Genomic DNA, 18,435 nt, shown 5'->3' on the forward strand with positions numbered 1-18,435 from the left:
ATCAGTTAATGATGCAGCCCAATGGCACCTGTCACAGCATTATGATATTCTGCTGAACGGCATCAGTTTGAAACGTTGGCAGTAATGACATAATACAAGGAGCTGGAGAGTCCTTATGGGTGCGCAGGAGGGGAGGTGGATGGGTCCAACAAACATTGGACTTTCACCTGTATTCGCTCCCACATGAATGACTAGCCAAACCATGATTTTTCTAAACCTAACCACATGCTTTTGTTGCACAAGAAAATAAATGTTAAAGGGGAACTAATGTTTTTTTCAGCCTGGGCCCTATATTCCGATCTACTTTTGTCTAAATGAGTGATAGGATGTTCAATAGGTAACATTTCTCCAGTATGAAGCTAGGGCTGACCTGCCTGCAGCCCGTGAGCGTGCGCTATATTAAATAATAGGGCACTCAGACAGCGTCAAACAACGTCAAAATACGTCCACTAAAAGTGCATTTTTTTCACACAGATAGGCTCGGATTGTTAGTATAATTATCTGACAACATAACGGAAAGGAGAAATGAACGTGTGTGTTTACCTTTAGCTGGATTCAGACATGTTCCTCTGCCTGTTGCTGCTCCCTCTCTCTCCTCGTCCGCTCTTCAGTTTCAGTGAGCTCTGCGTCCGTGTACGTCCGTTCAAATAAATACGAGCAGTCATCAAATTCAAATGGCTCATCCAGATCCAGCTGGTCAAAATCGGGTTAAAATTCAGATGTTTGTTGTAGCAAGTCAAAACACTCACTCAGAGAGTGACTCCAAACAAAGTAACTCCTCGCGTTTGTAAGGTCACTCCAGCAGCATTCTCGGAACCCATCGGCTGTATTCGGCGCCTGACTTCTGGCAGACGGCGATACAGCCTCTGGGGGCAGACCCTCAATTTTTTGGCATTCTGGTTTGATTTGGGCGGAGGAGGCGAATTTCTGTTTCTGACTTCCGTTTATATTTAAGTAAATATGCTGAACCACTGCGATGCGGTGACGCCAATTATGTTCCGCCTCCTTAGTTCACCGCACAGAGCGTTTAACCTGGCAACAACAACAGCCGGCTCAAACGTGATTGGTCAATATCACACGGACTACAAACAGCCTATAACTGGAAACCAGGGCTCTTCCGCTCTTCTTCCAGGGGCAAGATCTCCGGGTTTTGTCTACAGACTCTACATTCACTGTTCACTGTTGTTGGATAATTATACTAACAATCCGAGCCTATCTGTGCGAAAAAAATGCACTTTTAGTAGACGTATTTTGACGTTGTTTGACGCTGTCTGAGTGCCCTATTATTTAATACGGTACGCGCTCATGGGCTGCAGGCAGGTCACCCTAGCTTCGTACTGGAGAAATGTCACATATTGAACATCCTATCACTCATTTAGACAAAAGTAGATCGGAAAATAGGGCCCAGGTTGAAAAAAACATTAGCTCCCCTTTAAAGACACAATAAATTTAAAAGGCAAAAATTGACACCCATCCTGGAATATGAAAGAAACACAGCAGGACACCTTGCATGTTGTGTAGACAAGAACGGCACTGACCATGTGTCAATATGTGACGAGTTGGGATAAGAACAGGTTGGACAGACAGCCTGTCACTCAAAACGCCCCGCCCTTGATTATGTTTAACTTTAAGCTTTAATAACATGTAAACAGGTTAGTTGTATAAAAATTCATCCACGTTCTCACCACAAACGAAGCGGACCGAGACCGTCTTGGTTGTGGTGCACACCTGAGTGAGATTGCTGTGTTCACACCTGCCCAAAAGAACCACACTGAGGGGGCAAATGAACTTGGGACGGGCAGGTGTGAGAGCATCCTAAGCTGTAATTGTCTCGTTGTTTCTTTAACAGAAGAATAGAGCGACGAGTGAACACAACACCAGACCTGTCTGAATTAAACCAGGCTAGAAACAACCTCCTGGTGGCGCTGTGTGACAGAACTGTCAGGAGTTTACAAAACATCATCCATCAGTGAACACACCTCTTCTTCTGACCATGATTTAAGTTCTCATTATCATCCCTTCATCCTCAAACTTGTCCCAACTTACTTTCTCTTTCTTTTTTTAATTTAGGGGGTTTATCTGTCCAGTTCTGTCCAGATCAGGGTCTTTGCCGACACTGAGGACAGGGACAGAAGCTTTGTGAGGTCATTTTGGGGCTAAATCCACTATTTTAAGACCATTTTTAAGTCAGCAAAATAAAATAAAGATTCAGGATTCATGTGAGGAAATAAAAAGATAAGGATTATTCTCACGAGGCTGAAATGTCCCAAAGAGTTTCCATGAAAGAACTTTGCAATCTGGCACTAATTATTGGAGGAAATAGAAACAAGTTTTGAGTATTTATTCAGAATGAATATATGTTCTTAAAAGAAGCGCTGCATTTAAATAAAACCTGCAGAAAATATCACAGCAAACCTTAGAAATAAAATATGAAAAGTTCAAACCAGAAAAAGTTTCCCTTCTGAAATCCTGTTTAAAGCTCTGATCCCGTCTTGGGATTGTTAGTTTTTAAAGTCATAACCTTTTAATTTAACCATGAAATATCAAAAGAATGAATTAATAACAAGTTTCCTTTATGAAAATCATCAGTTTATTGGACAGATTATCCAACAAGTGAAAAAACTCTTCGTCATCTTTAAACATCAGGCTGTACATGATGAAGTGAAACTCACTTCCTCAAATTAAAGACTGTAAATAAACTCTGTCTGCACATTTCTCCCGTCATGCATCCATCATCCATCAGTCCAGGAGGCTTCCCTCTCTCCTCTCCTCTTCTCTCTCCTCTCCCCTCCTCCCCTCCCTCCTCCTCCTCCTCTCCAGCCACTGTTGACGTCCATGGCTCTGTCACCCGCATCACCGGTTTCCACGCTGTTCTGTGGTCCAGTCATGTAGTCATTATGGCTCTCCTTATTCCCTCTGTATCCACGTCCTGTCCCTGTTTGTCTTCTCACGGCTCTTCTGCGCTTTCCCTCTCAGTTCTCTTGTAGTTAATCAGTCGTCGTTTGTGTCGGAAACTCTTTGTTTTTGCGCTTTTTTGACGCTTCCAGGAGTTCCGTGCGTCCGAGCGCCTCTCCAGCTTCAGCTCCCTCCTCTGGCTGCTCCACCTGGACCCGTTCATCTCCCCATTCACTCACCCGTGCGGTCATTTAATCAACGTCGGGAGTCCTAATTGTTTCCTGGCAGCGTTGGAGACCACCGGGGAAAAGGCTCATATGAGTGCGCCTCCGCTGATCCGTGCGCCCAGCCCGCTCCCGTTCTCAGGGGGGACAAACAACACCAACACCGGCACCGGGGGAGGAGGAGGAGGTGGTGGTGGTGGTGGTGGAGGGGGAGGAGGTGGCGATGTGATCTCCTTCCACATCCAGATCGGTCTGAGCCGGGAGCCGGTGCTGCTGGACGCCGCAGAGCTCAGCCTCAGTCAGGTCCGGGAGGTGGCGTGCTCCATCGTGGACCAGAAGGTAACTGAGAGAGTGGACCCAGTCCTCATCAGACACTTTGCAACTCCTGCACAAGTTTTAATGGTGTGCCAAAAGTTTCAAAAGTTAAAGTGCTGCAAACTTTTTGTTTTAAATATTGATACATCAAAGGCTGAATCAATATGTGTATTTATATTTTACAGTAAAACTAAAGGCAAATTCCAACTTTAAATTAATCACATTTTTTAAGCTTTTAGTTTAATGTCAAACCTGCAAAATTATACATAAAAAATAAAAACAAAGAACACAGAGTCAGTAAGCTGTATGTGCCCAGATCAAATGAAGAAAAAATAGTAAAATAACATACAGTTAGCAACTTACAATTATTGTACTCAGGGGCCCCTGGGGCCTCAACACAGTCCCATCTGCAGGACGCACAGGCCCCACTTTGTTTGTGTGGCCATTTGATTTAATACATCACTTAAGGATTTGTTGTATGAACCTGACTTGAATAAACTTTATTTTGTCAGTTTTCCAGGTAAACTCACAGTCTATTAAAAACCTTCTTTAAACTGCAGACACAAAGCGACAGCAGAGACACGCAAAATGACCACAAAGTGTCACGAGATAAATGCGAAGAGACACAAAATGATCACAGAGATACAAAAAAATGACTGCAAATAAACTCAAAATTGCAACTCACTCAAAGTGACCTCAAAGAGGTGCAAAATGACACATACCAACTGCAAAGAGACAAAAAATGACGCAGTATGACAGCAAAGAGATGCAAAATGACCTCAAATAGACATAAAATGACCGCAGAGATGCAAAATGACAGCAAAGAGATGCAAAATGACCTTAACAAGATGCAAAATTACCTAAAGGAGATACAGAATAAGCTTAAAGATGCAAAACAATCCCTAAGATGAGCAAAACAACACAAATGACCACAAAGAGACATAAAACGATGTCAGAGATTCAAAACGAAGGAGAAGCGATGCAAAATGACAGAAGAGAAATGCAAAATGCAAAGAGACGCAAAATGACTGCAAGGACACAAAATGACCACAAGTAGACTCAAAAGCAAAATGACTTCAAAGAGACCCAAGACTGCAAAGAGATGCAATGTGGCCTCATCGGGATACAAACGACCACAAAGAGACACAAAATGGCACAAAATGATCTCAAAGAGATGCAAAATGATTAAAAACAGACACAAGCGACTGCAAAGAGACTCAAAACAACCTCAAAGAGCTTTGACTCGACCCCAAACAGGCATCTTTTCAGACTTGGTCACTGAAACCTGTCGTGTAGCTGACATTTTCCCACATGCAGGGACAGTACATGTATGTACGTGTGTGTGTGTGCATGTAGGAATATTCAATAACATGTATGGATGATGTGCGGTGCCACAGGCGATGCCGTCTATAGAAACACTCAGTCAATGACACAACATTAACCCTTTGTGACCTGCTGGACCCTCATGTGACCCAACTCCCCTCCACTACATCACGCTTTATTGACCAGACATTTACTCAACATGGTGTCTGAGGCTGTTTCTGGTGTTGTGAAAAGAAAAATGTCGGACAGAAAGTTAACTTGAATTCTTTGGGCTGTTTCCACACAATCGTGTCAGAAACAAACTGAATGTTTGTGTTTGTGTTTTTACGTCTCAGGATCAGTGAAGATTCGGCAGATTAGACCAATAATGGTTTAAAAAAAGTGACATGTTTTGTTTCAACACAATGAGACGACAACACGGAGTCACCTTGTTGTGCTTTTGAATGTGCTGCTGGCGACAGTGTGATGTTTGACTGCAGGTTGGAGAGGAGACATGCAGTGTGTGGGTTTTCTATTGTTTGTTTTGTTTTATTTGTCTGGTTATTTCTCTGCTTTACTACATAATTGCATGGAAAACAACAGACGAGGCAGAGGGAAGTATTGTACGTCCTTATTCGAATGTTTTCAGATATTAAGGAGCTGTTTGTTTTTTCTGGATAATGCTGCATATGTGTCTGAACGCCTCTTGCGGTATGAATAACGTCAGCCTAGTGAGCCAGGCTAAAGTAAGGTAGCCATTGGATGCTAGCTGTTAGCGTGTTCTCCTCCGCCTCAGCAGTCCGCTGAAGCAATCTGTCCTCACTTAGTTTGACCTGGGACCCTCATGGACACGTTTTCTCACATACACAACATGCAAGTGGTATTAGCAATAAGCCTATGACACTCTGCATTACAAAAAATTAGCCTAGCAGCTAGCAGACTGACACTGCCCAGCGGAGTATCACACTGCCACAAAAGGTGACAAAGCAGCTTATACTTCAGAATAAGAACGGGCTGGACAGCTGATAGTGTCCTCACCTTCTTCGTCAGAGTCCCCTTTCACTCCTCCATAGCTCCAGCCTCTTGCCCAAATATGGTCACTTTCTGCTCCAAAAAAACCAAGATGACGTGGTTAGGTTTACAAAAAAAAACATCATGGTTTGGCTGTGCATTTATTCAGGAAGTGAACACCGGACTCCTGGGTGAAAGTCCGAGGTTTAACGGACCCATCCACCACCCCTCCCGCAGACCATACTCGGACGTTCCAGCTCCTTACATTATGTCATTACGGACAGTGTTTCAACCTGATGCTGTCAAGCAGTGCTACAACTGACGCTGCCCAGTGGGCAAAAGGTGGCGTTCGCTGCTGGTGTCTGACACCGAAATCACTGACAAAGCAGCGGTATTTGACGACTTAGATGAATAATAGACGAAGAATAGTGTCCTCATACTGCAGCAACTAAAATATTCACAAATGAAAAAACACTAATGGTTGGTGATAAGTAGTGTTTAACTTTTGATCGAACACTAAATTAAAACCCTCGGCGCACACTGCAGCACAATCAAACAGAGGCGCAACTCAGAGCATCAGAAGTGTCTCTGACACCAGACTCAGAGCGGACCGGTGGAACTGGAAAATGCACATTAGGCCTGCTAGTTACTACTTACCGTTTTCAAGTGATTTCCCAAATTTGTTGTGATATGCCAGTTGCTTTTGGCAAATCTGGCACTCTGCTTTCTGGGGGTTGTCGGGGCATATTTTGAAGTGCAACCGCACATCTGATGACCTCTTGGACATGCCTGCCAGCTCTGAGTGCACTCGTTGTCAGTATTAGACTGGTGGGGGTTAGTGTTGTGTTTATGGCCTCCCCCCCAAAAAACGAAAAAAAAAGCGTCGAAGCTTCAAAAATATTTTTTCACAATCGAATCCCGTGCCATCAAACGAAGCTTCGAAGCTTCAAATTTTTTGGGCCAGCCCTAATCATAACAATGTAAAAAGGTTCTGTCCGACGGCTTAAGAAACTGACGCTGCCTGTGGTGAATCATACCCCTGCAAAAGGTGGCTTATGGCTTTAGGTGTCTGACCCCGAAGCAGCAGTATTTGATGACTTAGCTGACTTGACGAATACAAACGGAGTAGTCTGCCGATAGTGTCCTCATACTGCTGCGACAGGTGTTATGAACCGACACCTTCCGACAGCGTATCACAACACCACAAAAGGATCTGTCCGTCTGTGTAAGAAACTGATGCTGCTCGGTGGAGTATCATACCCCCATGAAAGGTGGCGTCAGAATGAGAACGGGCTGCGTTTCCCACATACACAACATGCTAACATTATTAGCATAAGCCTATGATGTTTCCCATTGCATAAATTAGCCTAGCGACTAGCGGAGTTTTCCTCTGCTCATATGAAGCCAGGATAAATCACACACAAGACTTAAAAGGCTATTTTTGTGGAGGCTTTATTGTCTTCACAATTTATTGTTTCTTATCTGTGAAAAAAAGGAATAAAAGTGTCGTTGTGCCTGAGGGAAATGGTTCCAGCTTACAGAAATAAAAAGGAAGTCTATTCATGGGCCTGCATCGCTGTGACGTGTAGTTACATTCCTGGGGAGGGCATGTCAGGCTACAGCGAAGGGTAGGCCTATTCGTGGTTTGCAGACACGCACAATGCCAACATTGTCCTCTGTGCTGATTGTTGGTAGCAGACTGTAGTGGATGGTTTGACCACGTCCTCAATGTACAACAGGTTTGAGACAGTCATAGCACATCCGTCTGGCATTGAGGTGGTGATATTAATTAGCGAACCATAAATTCAAACCTGCATCTTTGCTGTTTACCCCTTCTGATAAAATGATAAAACCAGTTTAAGTTCAAGGTGTGTGGTGAGACGAACTTCCTCTAAAACACTGTTAGATACGTGGATTGAGGATGTAACAGACAGCATTCCTCCTCGATGGCGAGAGTGTAATCAACGGGAGACTTGAGATTTATTTGCAAAGCCTCCAGGAACACATGAACACACCACATTTCTCTGATGGCTTGCAGTGTGTTTAGCAGTGTTTCCCTCCATGTGTAAAGTGTACAGTATGTGAGCCTGGAAATCAGCGATCTGCTCCAGTGTTAGTCAGAGTGGTGACTCACTCGGAGGCTCAGTCACTTCTCGTTGGAAACAGGATGAATTCTGCCTTTGTTCGCTCGCTCTGCAGGGGTTTCTCTGTTTTTCTGGCTTTTGCTTTATGAACTGAAGCTGTTGCCAAGCGTTCACAATTAAACTGCGCAGACACACACAGACAGTGTCAGTGTCCTTATGAATGTGATAGATGTCCATGTTCTCACATACACAAGCAGAGCAATGAGTTTGTGAATGTGAGTGTGTTTTGCTCTCATTTACACAAATAATGATCTTACGAATCTGATTTTTCTGTCAACACTGAATCTGTCCCAAAATCGAGAGATTATAGGAGAGATTATATTCATTTATTTATTAATTTACCTGTTTCGTAATCATTTTTATTCTACTTTTTCTGTTTGCGTAAAGCTTTCGTTGAAAGTAAATGAAAAAGTAAATGTACTAAAGTTGTGGTACTGCAGGATTAAGATCAGGATGGTATCCTGATAGAATCTGGATGAGACTGTGACGGGATTTGAACCGAATGGGGGAAAGGTTAGAACAGGATCAGGAATAAAGGAAGCAGGAACCTAATGGTATTCTGATGGTATCCTGACTGAATCTGGGAGAAGTCGAGAAGGGAACTGGATGAGATTGAAATGGTACTGGGACAGAATCGCGATCACAATAGGGAACGAACAGAAAGAATCTGGATGAGATTGGGTTTTGGATAGGGATGCGATTATACCTGGAACTTGTGGCCAAAGATGTCAAATATGCCTAACATAAAGTTTCATTGTCTATGGAGGGTGCAACGTATTTGCTGCTGGCTACAGGTGTGCTAACATTAGCTGCAGCTACCATGGGAGGCTTTTAGGCATCAAACATGGTATCAGGACCCAACCGTACTTTTCCTTGGTTCTTCTCTCTCTCTCAGTTAGTGTTGGCTAACACTAAGCCAACATCAACGAAGACAGTGAAAAAAGACCTAGTTAATTCCAACAGCAAGTTAAACAGCTAGTTAATTCATTACCTAAGGATGCTGATGAAGTACAAGAGAGAACAGACAGAAAGGGAAGGAATTTGAATGGGATTAGGATGAGATTGGGTTTTGGTTAGGGTTGTGATTGTAGAGTTGGTAGTCTCGCTCACCAGACCTTTCTCAAGAAAAGAAAGGTCTGGCTGGGCCGACTCTCACTTTGAGATTGGAGAAAAAAATGCCCCGGCTGCTTGTATTTCTTTCAACCAATCACAATCGTTCTGGGCGGTGCCACAGCAACAGTGCACTTGCAAAAATATTGCCGGGGGAAACAGGTTTTGGTGTAACACGCCCACAAAAATATCGCCTACAGGACGCGAACCATGGCAGAAAAATGGCTACATCCCCGCAAGATCATACACCGCAAAAGTTAGTAAAGGACGTGTTGAAAACTGCTACACAACCGGAGGTGGTAGGGCGGGACTTCAGCGGGTGGCTCGTTCTGCCCAATGAGAGGCTGATCTCTGCAGCAAACTTCCACCCACTCAGACTATAGAGTTGGGTACTTTTCACATTTGAACTGATATGGGTACCTTAAGTTCTGTACCAGTAACCAATGCTACCTTTGTTTGGTATTTACTCCCTCATTTTTTGGCCGAAGATGTCAAATGTGCCTTGTGTTAAGTTTTGTTGTTTGTGGAGGGTGCAACTTCTTTGCTTCTGGCTGAAGGCATGCTAATGTTAGCTGCTTTTAGGCATCAAACACAGCACTGGGACCCAATTGTGCCCATCTTTGGTCTTTGTCTCTCTCAGTATGTGTTTGCTAGTAAAAATGCTGAGCTAACGTCAACATAATGAAAAAAAGCCCAGTTATCTCCAACAACAAATTATCCAGCTAGCTAATTAAGTACCTGAAATGATGATTAAAAAAAACCTATCTTAAAAGTATAGTGCACCCAAAAATGGAAATTCAGCCATTATCTACTCACCCATATGCCGAGGGAGGCTCAGGTGAAGTTTTAGAGTCCTCACATCACTTGCGGAGATCCAAGGGGAGAGGAGGTAGCAACACAACTCCTCTCTGTGCACAGCGCTCACGTGTGCACACGAGACCAGCGAAAGCACGTGAACACACATGAACATGGTGCCCATGTCTCACGGTCTCGCGCAAGCGCACGCATGTGAGCACGGTTTACACAGAGGCAGTCAGAGCTACAGGCTACAATGAGGCTAAAAACAGAGTTCAAATGACGTTTTTCCAAACAGCTTTTTATGTCGGGGCTTCAGGACACTTGGATCACTACGGACGAGCAGTATGGAGATATTTTGTGGTTTCAGTTATGGGTTTTTGGACGTTTGAATCTGGGGCGCCGTCAGCCTCCATTAGGTGGAGTTGTGTTGCTACCTCCTCTCCCCTTGGATCTCTGCAAGTGATGTGAGGACTCTAAAACTTCACCAGAGCCTCCCTCGCCATATGGGTGAGTAGATAATGGCTGAATTTTCATTTTTGGTTGCACTATCCCTTTACAGTTTCATCGTCTATAGAGGATTCAACCTCTTTTGCTTAAGGCGTGCTACCATTAGTTACGGCTATTGCGGGTGGCTATCAGGGTTAGGGTGCCCCCGCGGCACTTCACGCCTCTCTGCTCGTACATACCGGCTCCTGTAGCAGCTCTTTTTCTCTGCTCCTATGGCAGCTCGACTCCCCTCCTCACCTTTGACCTATAGAGAGAACTTTGTTGCTGTTGCCCTATCCCATGTGTCCTGCTCTGTCATTATAAGGACGAATGGCCACAAAATGTCACCTAGCGAGCCATAGCTCTGGAGATCAAGTTTAATCTGTGGCTGTCCACACATGATTTTAAGCTAATGCAGAAATGGGTAAAGTAAAGTTTTTTAAGTGAAAATAGTAATAACATTGCATGGTTGTCTGTTGACAAGCTGCAGGGCAACGTGTCCAGTGTGTCCAAGGGGTGGCACTTCATGCGTATCCAGAACCTGAGGGATTTTCAGTTCCCTTCAACCCTTCATGTAGACCACCCCATTGGTCTCGTGTTGAAATGCAACATTAAAGCAACATTTTCAAACTAACTTGCTCTGGAGAGCAAATTAGAAAATGGTGGAAAAACATCTGCTTAGTGTGAACGTGAGCCACAAATGGAGATTAAAATAGGAACATTTTTGCACATTAGTGTGGACATTTCCTCACAGACACACACTCTCTCACACACACACACATGCACACACACGGTGTGACGTGTCCATTATCTCTGCTCAGATTCACTAATCGTCTCATTTCAGGTGAAAATCACCTCATTTCCCCACAGTGAGACTTTTACACCTGAACACACACACACACACACACACACACACACCTGAAACCTGAGAGCCAGGATACTAACGGCTTGACACTGTGCGACAGACACAAAGACAAATGCACACACACACACACACACACACACACACACACGGGTTGTTGATTAAGTGTTTGTTAGCAGGTTGTTATATATTCTACAGAGGAATATAAAGTACAGCAGGTCACCGCGACACCTGTTCACACACCGCACCTGTGTGACATCGCTCACAACATGCGACACTTAACACTTCAAATGGCACAAAATGAACTGATTAACAAGAGGTGTGTGTGTGCGTGTGTGTGAAATGCCTTTTTATAAATGCTCCGAAAGGTTTTCAAAAACTCAAACTGTTTCTTCAACAAAAGATCAAAGTTTCTGGTCCTCTAAATGTTTGACTGACAGATCTGAGGTCCAATCACAGCTGAGACTAAACATCTGGTTTCTTTAGCTGCTTGCTCATTGGCTGATCTGTCCAATAAAGGTGATGGTTAACTTTGTTATCAGGCTGTACAGAGCTTTAACACATTAAAACACAACTGTCTCGTCAGACACTGGCTGTTTTCCTCCAGATATTAGAAACTCTGGATTTGGCTGCTTGTTTTCAGCAGAAACAAGTAGTGAACTTAACATTAACATGTCAGTAACTTTTAAGTTGATATGTCAAACGTGTTAGCAAACACTTTTCTTGTTTCCACATCCAGCAGTTCAAGTAAATGTACAAAAGCATGAACCTTGGTTCAGACTTTCAGGTGTAACAATGCCCTCAGATCAAGGCAGTAATTATAAAATATATTAAAGGGATAGTGCACCCAAAAATGAAAATTCAGCCATTATCTACTCACCCATATGCCGAGGGAGGCTCAGGTGAAGTTTTAGAGTCCTTGCAGACACTTGCAGAGATCCAAGGGGAGAGGAGGTAGCAACACAACTCCACCTAATGGAAGCTGACGGCGCCCCAGATTCAAACGTCCAAGAACACAAAATATCTCCATACTGCTCGTCCGTAGTGATCCAAGTGTCCTGAAGCCCCGACATAAAAAGTTGTTTGGAAAAACGTAAACAGGACACTTGGATCACTACGGACGAGCAGTATGGAGATATTTTGTGGTTTCAATTATGTGTTCTTGGACGAGATTTTTGGACAACAATACGATATTGCTGATATCACAAAATCTGCCATGATACGATCTTGATTCGGTGCCATTCAGGGCTTGATCGAGATGAGATGATATCATCTGTTGTTACAGAAGACGCTGCCACAACTTTTCTGTTTTGCTTTTGGCCATAAAAGAAAAAAGGAGTCAGTGATAACTGTCAAGGTTCAGAGACTAAACAACTTTTTTTGCTGCTCACTCATTATGAGTTTAAGCATGTTTTCATTGCATAAATTAGCCTAGCGGCTAGCAGAGTTTTCCTCTACTCATGCTTACCATATTACATGTTATGTTATTATTTTTCTTAGTCACCTTTGGTTTAAGTCGCCGCATCTCCCGACAGAACAGCTCTTTTGAATTTCAGCCTGTTTGAATGTTTTTTCGGTCGAACATCGTGAAATCATGAAACGGAGCAGCTAATATTGCTAAAGCAAGAAGTTAGCGGAGTGAGATGCCATCCAGACAGGTAACGTTGTGTTTTATCTCGTAATGTCATAGTTTACATATGACATGTGCTCTGTCTGTTGACCGATCAGTTTTTTCTCCAAAATTGATATTGAATTGAACACGTCTACTCTGCTGATTTATTCACAAATAAATAACGTTAAATAATAACTCGGTTCTTTTATGGAAGAGGAATCAATGGTGACGAGATCCTCAGTCGTCATATTGAGAAAGGTACTGTTGGTGTCTGTGCACTTTCCTACCTTTGTGATAAAGGCAGACGGCTGAAGACAGAAAATACAGGCGAACATTTGCAGTGTGTATGGAGATGTTTGTAAAACGATGTTCGTGTGGACACAATTTTTTTTTAAACAGAGCAAGTGAACGATCTGTGTTTGAAAATATCTGTATGTGTTCAGACAGTGTTGACTCCATGGCTACGGCCTTGCCTCGGACATACCAGACTAAAATATCTTCAGTTCTCGTTCGCTAAAACTGAACAGACTGAGCTGAAAATCAGGTGTGACACTGATGAAATGAACCTCTGAGAGAGAAGATATCAGACGGCTGGGCTGCAGCTCTGTGGAGGTAAAGATGGACTTTTGTTCCCAGTAATGACCCAAACACCGTCACTGGCATCTGTGTTTCCACACACACACACACACACACACACACACACACACACAGCCCTCTGCCACTCTCTAACAGTAATAATAAAGCTGTGTGTGCTGTGTTTCTGTCGGTAGCGGTTTCTTCTTGTTGCCTGGCAACTGATGATGATTGCGGCTGTGAAGTGTCCTTCTAAGGGCCATTATGACACACACACACACACACACACACACACACTGAATGAAGCAGAACAGATGTGTGTGTCATTGTTCTCTCTCTTTCATCTCCTCACTTTTTTATCCATTCATGTCTCTTTATTCATCTCAGTTTCTCTCGTTCCGTCTCCGTGTCTTGTCTTTACCTTCTCTCCTTAAAATCTGTTGACATTTTTATTTTTGTCAACGTGTTCAGACTCAAACCAACACTGCATGTATCTACAGACAAATATAGTGTGTGTATCTACATCCTGATTATATCTTCTTCCTCTGTGCCATACCGCTCTATCACTATATATTCATGTTTTTAAAATGTTCAGTAGAAACCAGTGAGCATACACACAGGAAGTCAGACATTACAGAGAGACAGACCAACATGTTCTTAGTTTGGGTGTAATTAAAATTGTATTATCATAACTGCCACTTGTGAGGGCAAAGCAACATGAGACTTAACACTGATCTTTTATAAATGTAGCTGTTACACTGTTATATTGATGTATGCACACACAGAGAAATATTTGTTTGTTAGCAGTATTTATGAAGTGGAAATATATGATAATGCTAACCTCGCTGACCGTCATTTAGCCTTTTGTAATTTGAGGTACATTATGTTATTTTTGTAAAATAAAAGAATTTAGAACATCATTACACGTCATTTTGATTTAGTGTCAGGAGAGATATTTTCAGATTTACGTCTTTTACTCTTCTATCTAAAATGCTAATGTTACACTGGGCAGATAGTGTCAGAGAAGGAAGAGGTCAGATCATTTACTTAAGTAAAAGTACCAATACAACAGTGTTAAAATACTTGATTAAAATCAGAGGTTCTGTATTTGAAAGTTTACTCAAGTAAAAGTTTTATCAAAATAAAAGTACTTGTCCCAACTACTTTATCTACAGTTAGCCAGTTTAGTTTCCAGCCTAGCAGTCGGGCCCCTCTAAAGGCTCAACAGATAAACCTGAGGAGAGAGAAGAAGAAGAAGAAGAATTCAAATTCTGATAAGAAAAATATTTGCTTTTTTTTGGACGAAATTTTGGATAATTTCCACCCATTTGCCAGAATAAATGTTGGTCTTGTATTTCTGCTAACCACAGATACGTGACATTTGCACATCATAAAGTAGCAGATACTTTTAGACTTTATGTTTTAGCAACGCTGTGGTTAGGTGTACTTAGGTTTTGGCACAAAAAACATTTTAGGTTTAGGAAAGAAGGATTGTGCCTTGAATTAAAATACCCAGTTCTGGGGGCACAATCCTGCTGGAAGCACAGCGATGTCTCTGCAGCAAACAGCAGCTGTAGTGGCACTGTTGGGGCTGGAAAGCTGCTAAAACATGGCAATATCTTGGTTAAAAAAAATAAACTGTTTTCGTGGCGATGACCTAATAAAAAACAACTGCTTTTCATGGCACAATCCCCGGCTGGAAAAACAGTGATGGTTTGCTTAAAAACATGCTTTTCATGGCACTGTCTCAGCAGGAAACGCAGGGATGTCTTAGTAAGAAACAGTGGCTTTTTGTGGTGATGTCATGGTATAAAAACAACCGCTCTTTATGGCACTGTCCAGGCAGGAAATGCAGGGATGTCTTGGCAAAAAACAAAGACTTGTCGTGGCAGTGTTGTGGTCAAAAAACAACTGCTTTTCATGGCACAGTCCCGGGCTGGAAAAGCAGCGATGGCTTGGTTAAAAATGTGCTTGTCATAGGACTTTGCCAGCAGGAAATGCAGGAATGTCTTCCTAAGAAGCAACATCTTTTTGTGGATAAGTCGTGGTAAAAAACAACCAGTTTTCATGGTTCTATCCAGGCAGGAAATGCAGGATTGTCTTAGTAGGAAACAGCAGCTTACTGTGGCACGATCCCTGGTGGAAAAACAGGTCACTTTAAAGTACCCACCTTTGCTGCCTATAAAGCTGGAAACACAGCAACTGGTCACTTAAACACAGCCAGTTTTGTTGTTTGCTGGTCTTAAACAGTGGTCTGCCGCTTTGCTGGCGTAGGTGTCACGTCATCCACCATCCATTCCTTCTGACGATAGAATCAGCTCATATACTACATCACTTTAGAAGCGTAGATAAGATACGTATGTAAATTGTAAATGTAACACAGTCATTATGCAGAAACACTTTTGATGGAAACATGATAAGGAGCACCAACAAGCTTATTATAAGGGGAGCGGGTCAAAAATGACATGTAACACTGGATTAATCTTTAAGTAATCTTAATCTGAAATGTAATCAGTAACTGCAGCTGCAGATAAATGTAGTGCAGCCGAGGTATAAAGTAGCATAAAGTGGAAATACAGAAATACATTGATATTGTATTTAGTTACGACACTTTATTAGAGTACGAACGCAGAGTGCAGATCTTTGTCTCATATAAACACAAAAACGTTTTGATTTGTTTACGCGCGCACACACACACACACACACACACACACAGATCAAACTGTGTCTGCTGCTGTCACTGCTGATGTCACTAAATAATCACACACACACACACACACACCTTTATAGCTGGCATCATGCAGCATGTCCTGTCGTCATGGTGATAGCCCCTTCTCAGCCCCATTAGATGATCTAAGCGAGGACCACCATCATCATCATCATCATCATCTCTGCTGTAACTCCTGCTTGGGTGATCTTCATGCAGCAGTCAAACCATTCTGTCTCTTTTTGTGTCTTAAACACACTCAAGTTGAAACGAGGTGAAGAGTTTGGTTTGGAGACGAAGATTTCAGCTGCTGTTAGCGAGCGTTTCTGTGCGCTCACAGTCAGTCACTGATGCTGTAAACATAATGAGTGTTTCACACATTAAACCTACAGCTGTACTGGCTTCAGCAGACCCTTTTTTTCCTCGCAGCAGGCAGGAGAAGCACAGGTGGAGCTAATAACATTAACGATGGCTCGGCTCCAACAAGTGTCCCAGTGAGCCGCGACAGTCAGCCAGCATTCACAACAACAGCAGGGACCTGGAACTGGCTCATTTAAATGCTGTGTCGTTAATGTTATTGATTACACCTGTGATTTTACCCGCTGTGAAAAAGGCCTGTTAGTGGGCTTTTATTCTCTTTGATACTGAATCTGTCCACACAGCTCACAGAGGAGTTCAGACAATCCCCAACTAAACATTTCATTTCACTCTGCACATCCTGGACTTAAAGGTCAGTATGGAGACCTGTTCATCATAATTTTCTTTACAGCATCACTGATGCCCAAAAACAGGCCAAAGATGCCAGTAATACATTTATGAAACGAAAACATCTTGAGGCAAATTTGTGATCTTGTGTTACATAAATAAAACTGACTTGACTTCAACAGAATCAAAAGTGTTGTTCAGCAAAAATAAAAACATGAAAAAATAAGAAATGGTTGAACAGCAGAGCTCACGATGAAGTGATTTACTCAAGTACTGTGACTTTTGTCGGCTGCACATTACACGATATCAGCGTGATTACACAGCATCATACTGTCGTACTCGCATTGTCGGTTCGGATCGTGAATGATGGATCGTGTCATATGCGATAATTCATCGTTTCATCTGGTGTAGTGTGTCTATAACAACCGACACCACGTCTGGGACGCCTCACGATGTCCCGACAGAAAGTCTAGCATGTTCATTTTCTTGTTGTCGTTTACGACTTCGTCACAGCCGTCACTTTGACCAGTAGGAACACAGAGCGATCTGCTGCTGTGCAAACTGTGTGACAACAACAGCCCAGCCTTTCAGATATTTCCTGTAGGGACGTTAGCACACAGAGTAAAAAGGAAACTGCAGAAGCACTTTATCAACCCGCTGAGTACTGCCGTTAGCATCAAGCTAGCAAACGATCTTCTTTCTTTATAAAGGAATCAAACTCACAGACAGTGTCGGGGCCTTTACTCAGCACAGCTGCAGAGGCTACCAGCTTCATGTCAAACACACGACATTAGAAACGTGCCGTCATTTATTATTCCCTCTGGATTTATCTGTTTTTACTTTTTAATCTGCTCCTGTTCGTCCTGTTAAATTGAGTTCATCACATCTTCATTTCAAACACTTCCTGTATTCGTTTAAAATTAAAAGCGTCTTATAATTTTGACTGGGAGAATCCCTTCCTCTTCTAAAAAGGCTTTTATTGTGAAACATTTGCAGGAACTTGCGCTGGAGGATTCAGTGACTTGCATGTTTGCATGCAGTACTTCAAATGTAGCTCCGCCCATCTGGTGACACTTTTTATTTTACTACAACAACATTTCGGCTGACACATGAACAGACACAGTGACTGAAATAATAGTTATAATAATAAAAATAGGACAAGAATAACCGGATGACAAAATGCACATCGTGACAGAAAACAAGGGATGACTGGTGTGGACCAACGTGCAGTCTGTCACAGCAAGATTTATGACTTCACAGTCGTCTAATCTGACAGTGACTGCTGGAATTGACAAAATGTTGTGTTGTCTGAGCCCAGCATTGGTCTGTGCAGCCATCATATACATCTCAACGAATTATTTTCACTACATTACTGATTAATTCGCCATTATTTAAATTTCTTTGTCATCTTCTACGGTCAAATCTCACTTGAGTTACGCAACACTGCGTCTCGCAAGCGCTCCGAAAAAGTGCACACATTTGGACGAAAAGTGTATAAAATAATTATAATCAAATAATATAATATTTTATTCAGATATGGACCATTCTGCATAACTAGTACTTCATCTTTTGGTACTTCAAGTATAGTTTGATGCTTTGATGTGCTAATACTTAAGTGAGCAGGACTTGTAACAAAGTATTTCTACTGTGTGGTGCTGCTTTAGTTAAAGGTCTGAATACACTTCTACCTT

At 42.5% G+C, this 18,435-nt stretch overlaps 1 protein-coding gene across 1 annotated transcript in view; it reads left to right on the plus strand.

Moving 5' to 3' along the window:
• Positions 1–2,826: 2,826 nt before the first annotated feature.
• The window catches only part of prkd1 (protein kinase D1), a 79,247-nt gene continuing 63,638 nt past the window's right edge, over positions 2,827–18,435 (plus strand). Inside the window, exon 1 of the mRNA XM_049596164.1 lies at positions 2,827–3,458. Coding sequence (XP_049452121.1) covers positions 3,213–3,458 — 246 coding nt within the window. The 5' untranslated portion in view covers positions 2,827–3,212. The remainder of the gene's footprint in view (positions 3,459–18,435) is intronic.

The sequence above is a fragment of the Epinephelus fuscoguttatus genome, linkage group LG14 (assembly GCF_011397635.1).
Source record: "Epinephelus fuscoguttatus linkage group LG14, E.fuscoguttatus.final_Chr_v1".
In the NCBI taxonomy this organism is placed as follows: Eukaryota; Metazoa; Chordata; class Actinopteri; order Perciformes; family Serranidae; genus Epinephelus; species Epinephelus fuscoguttatus.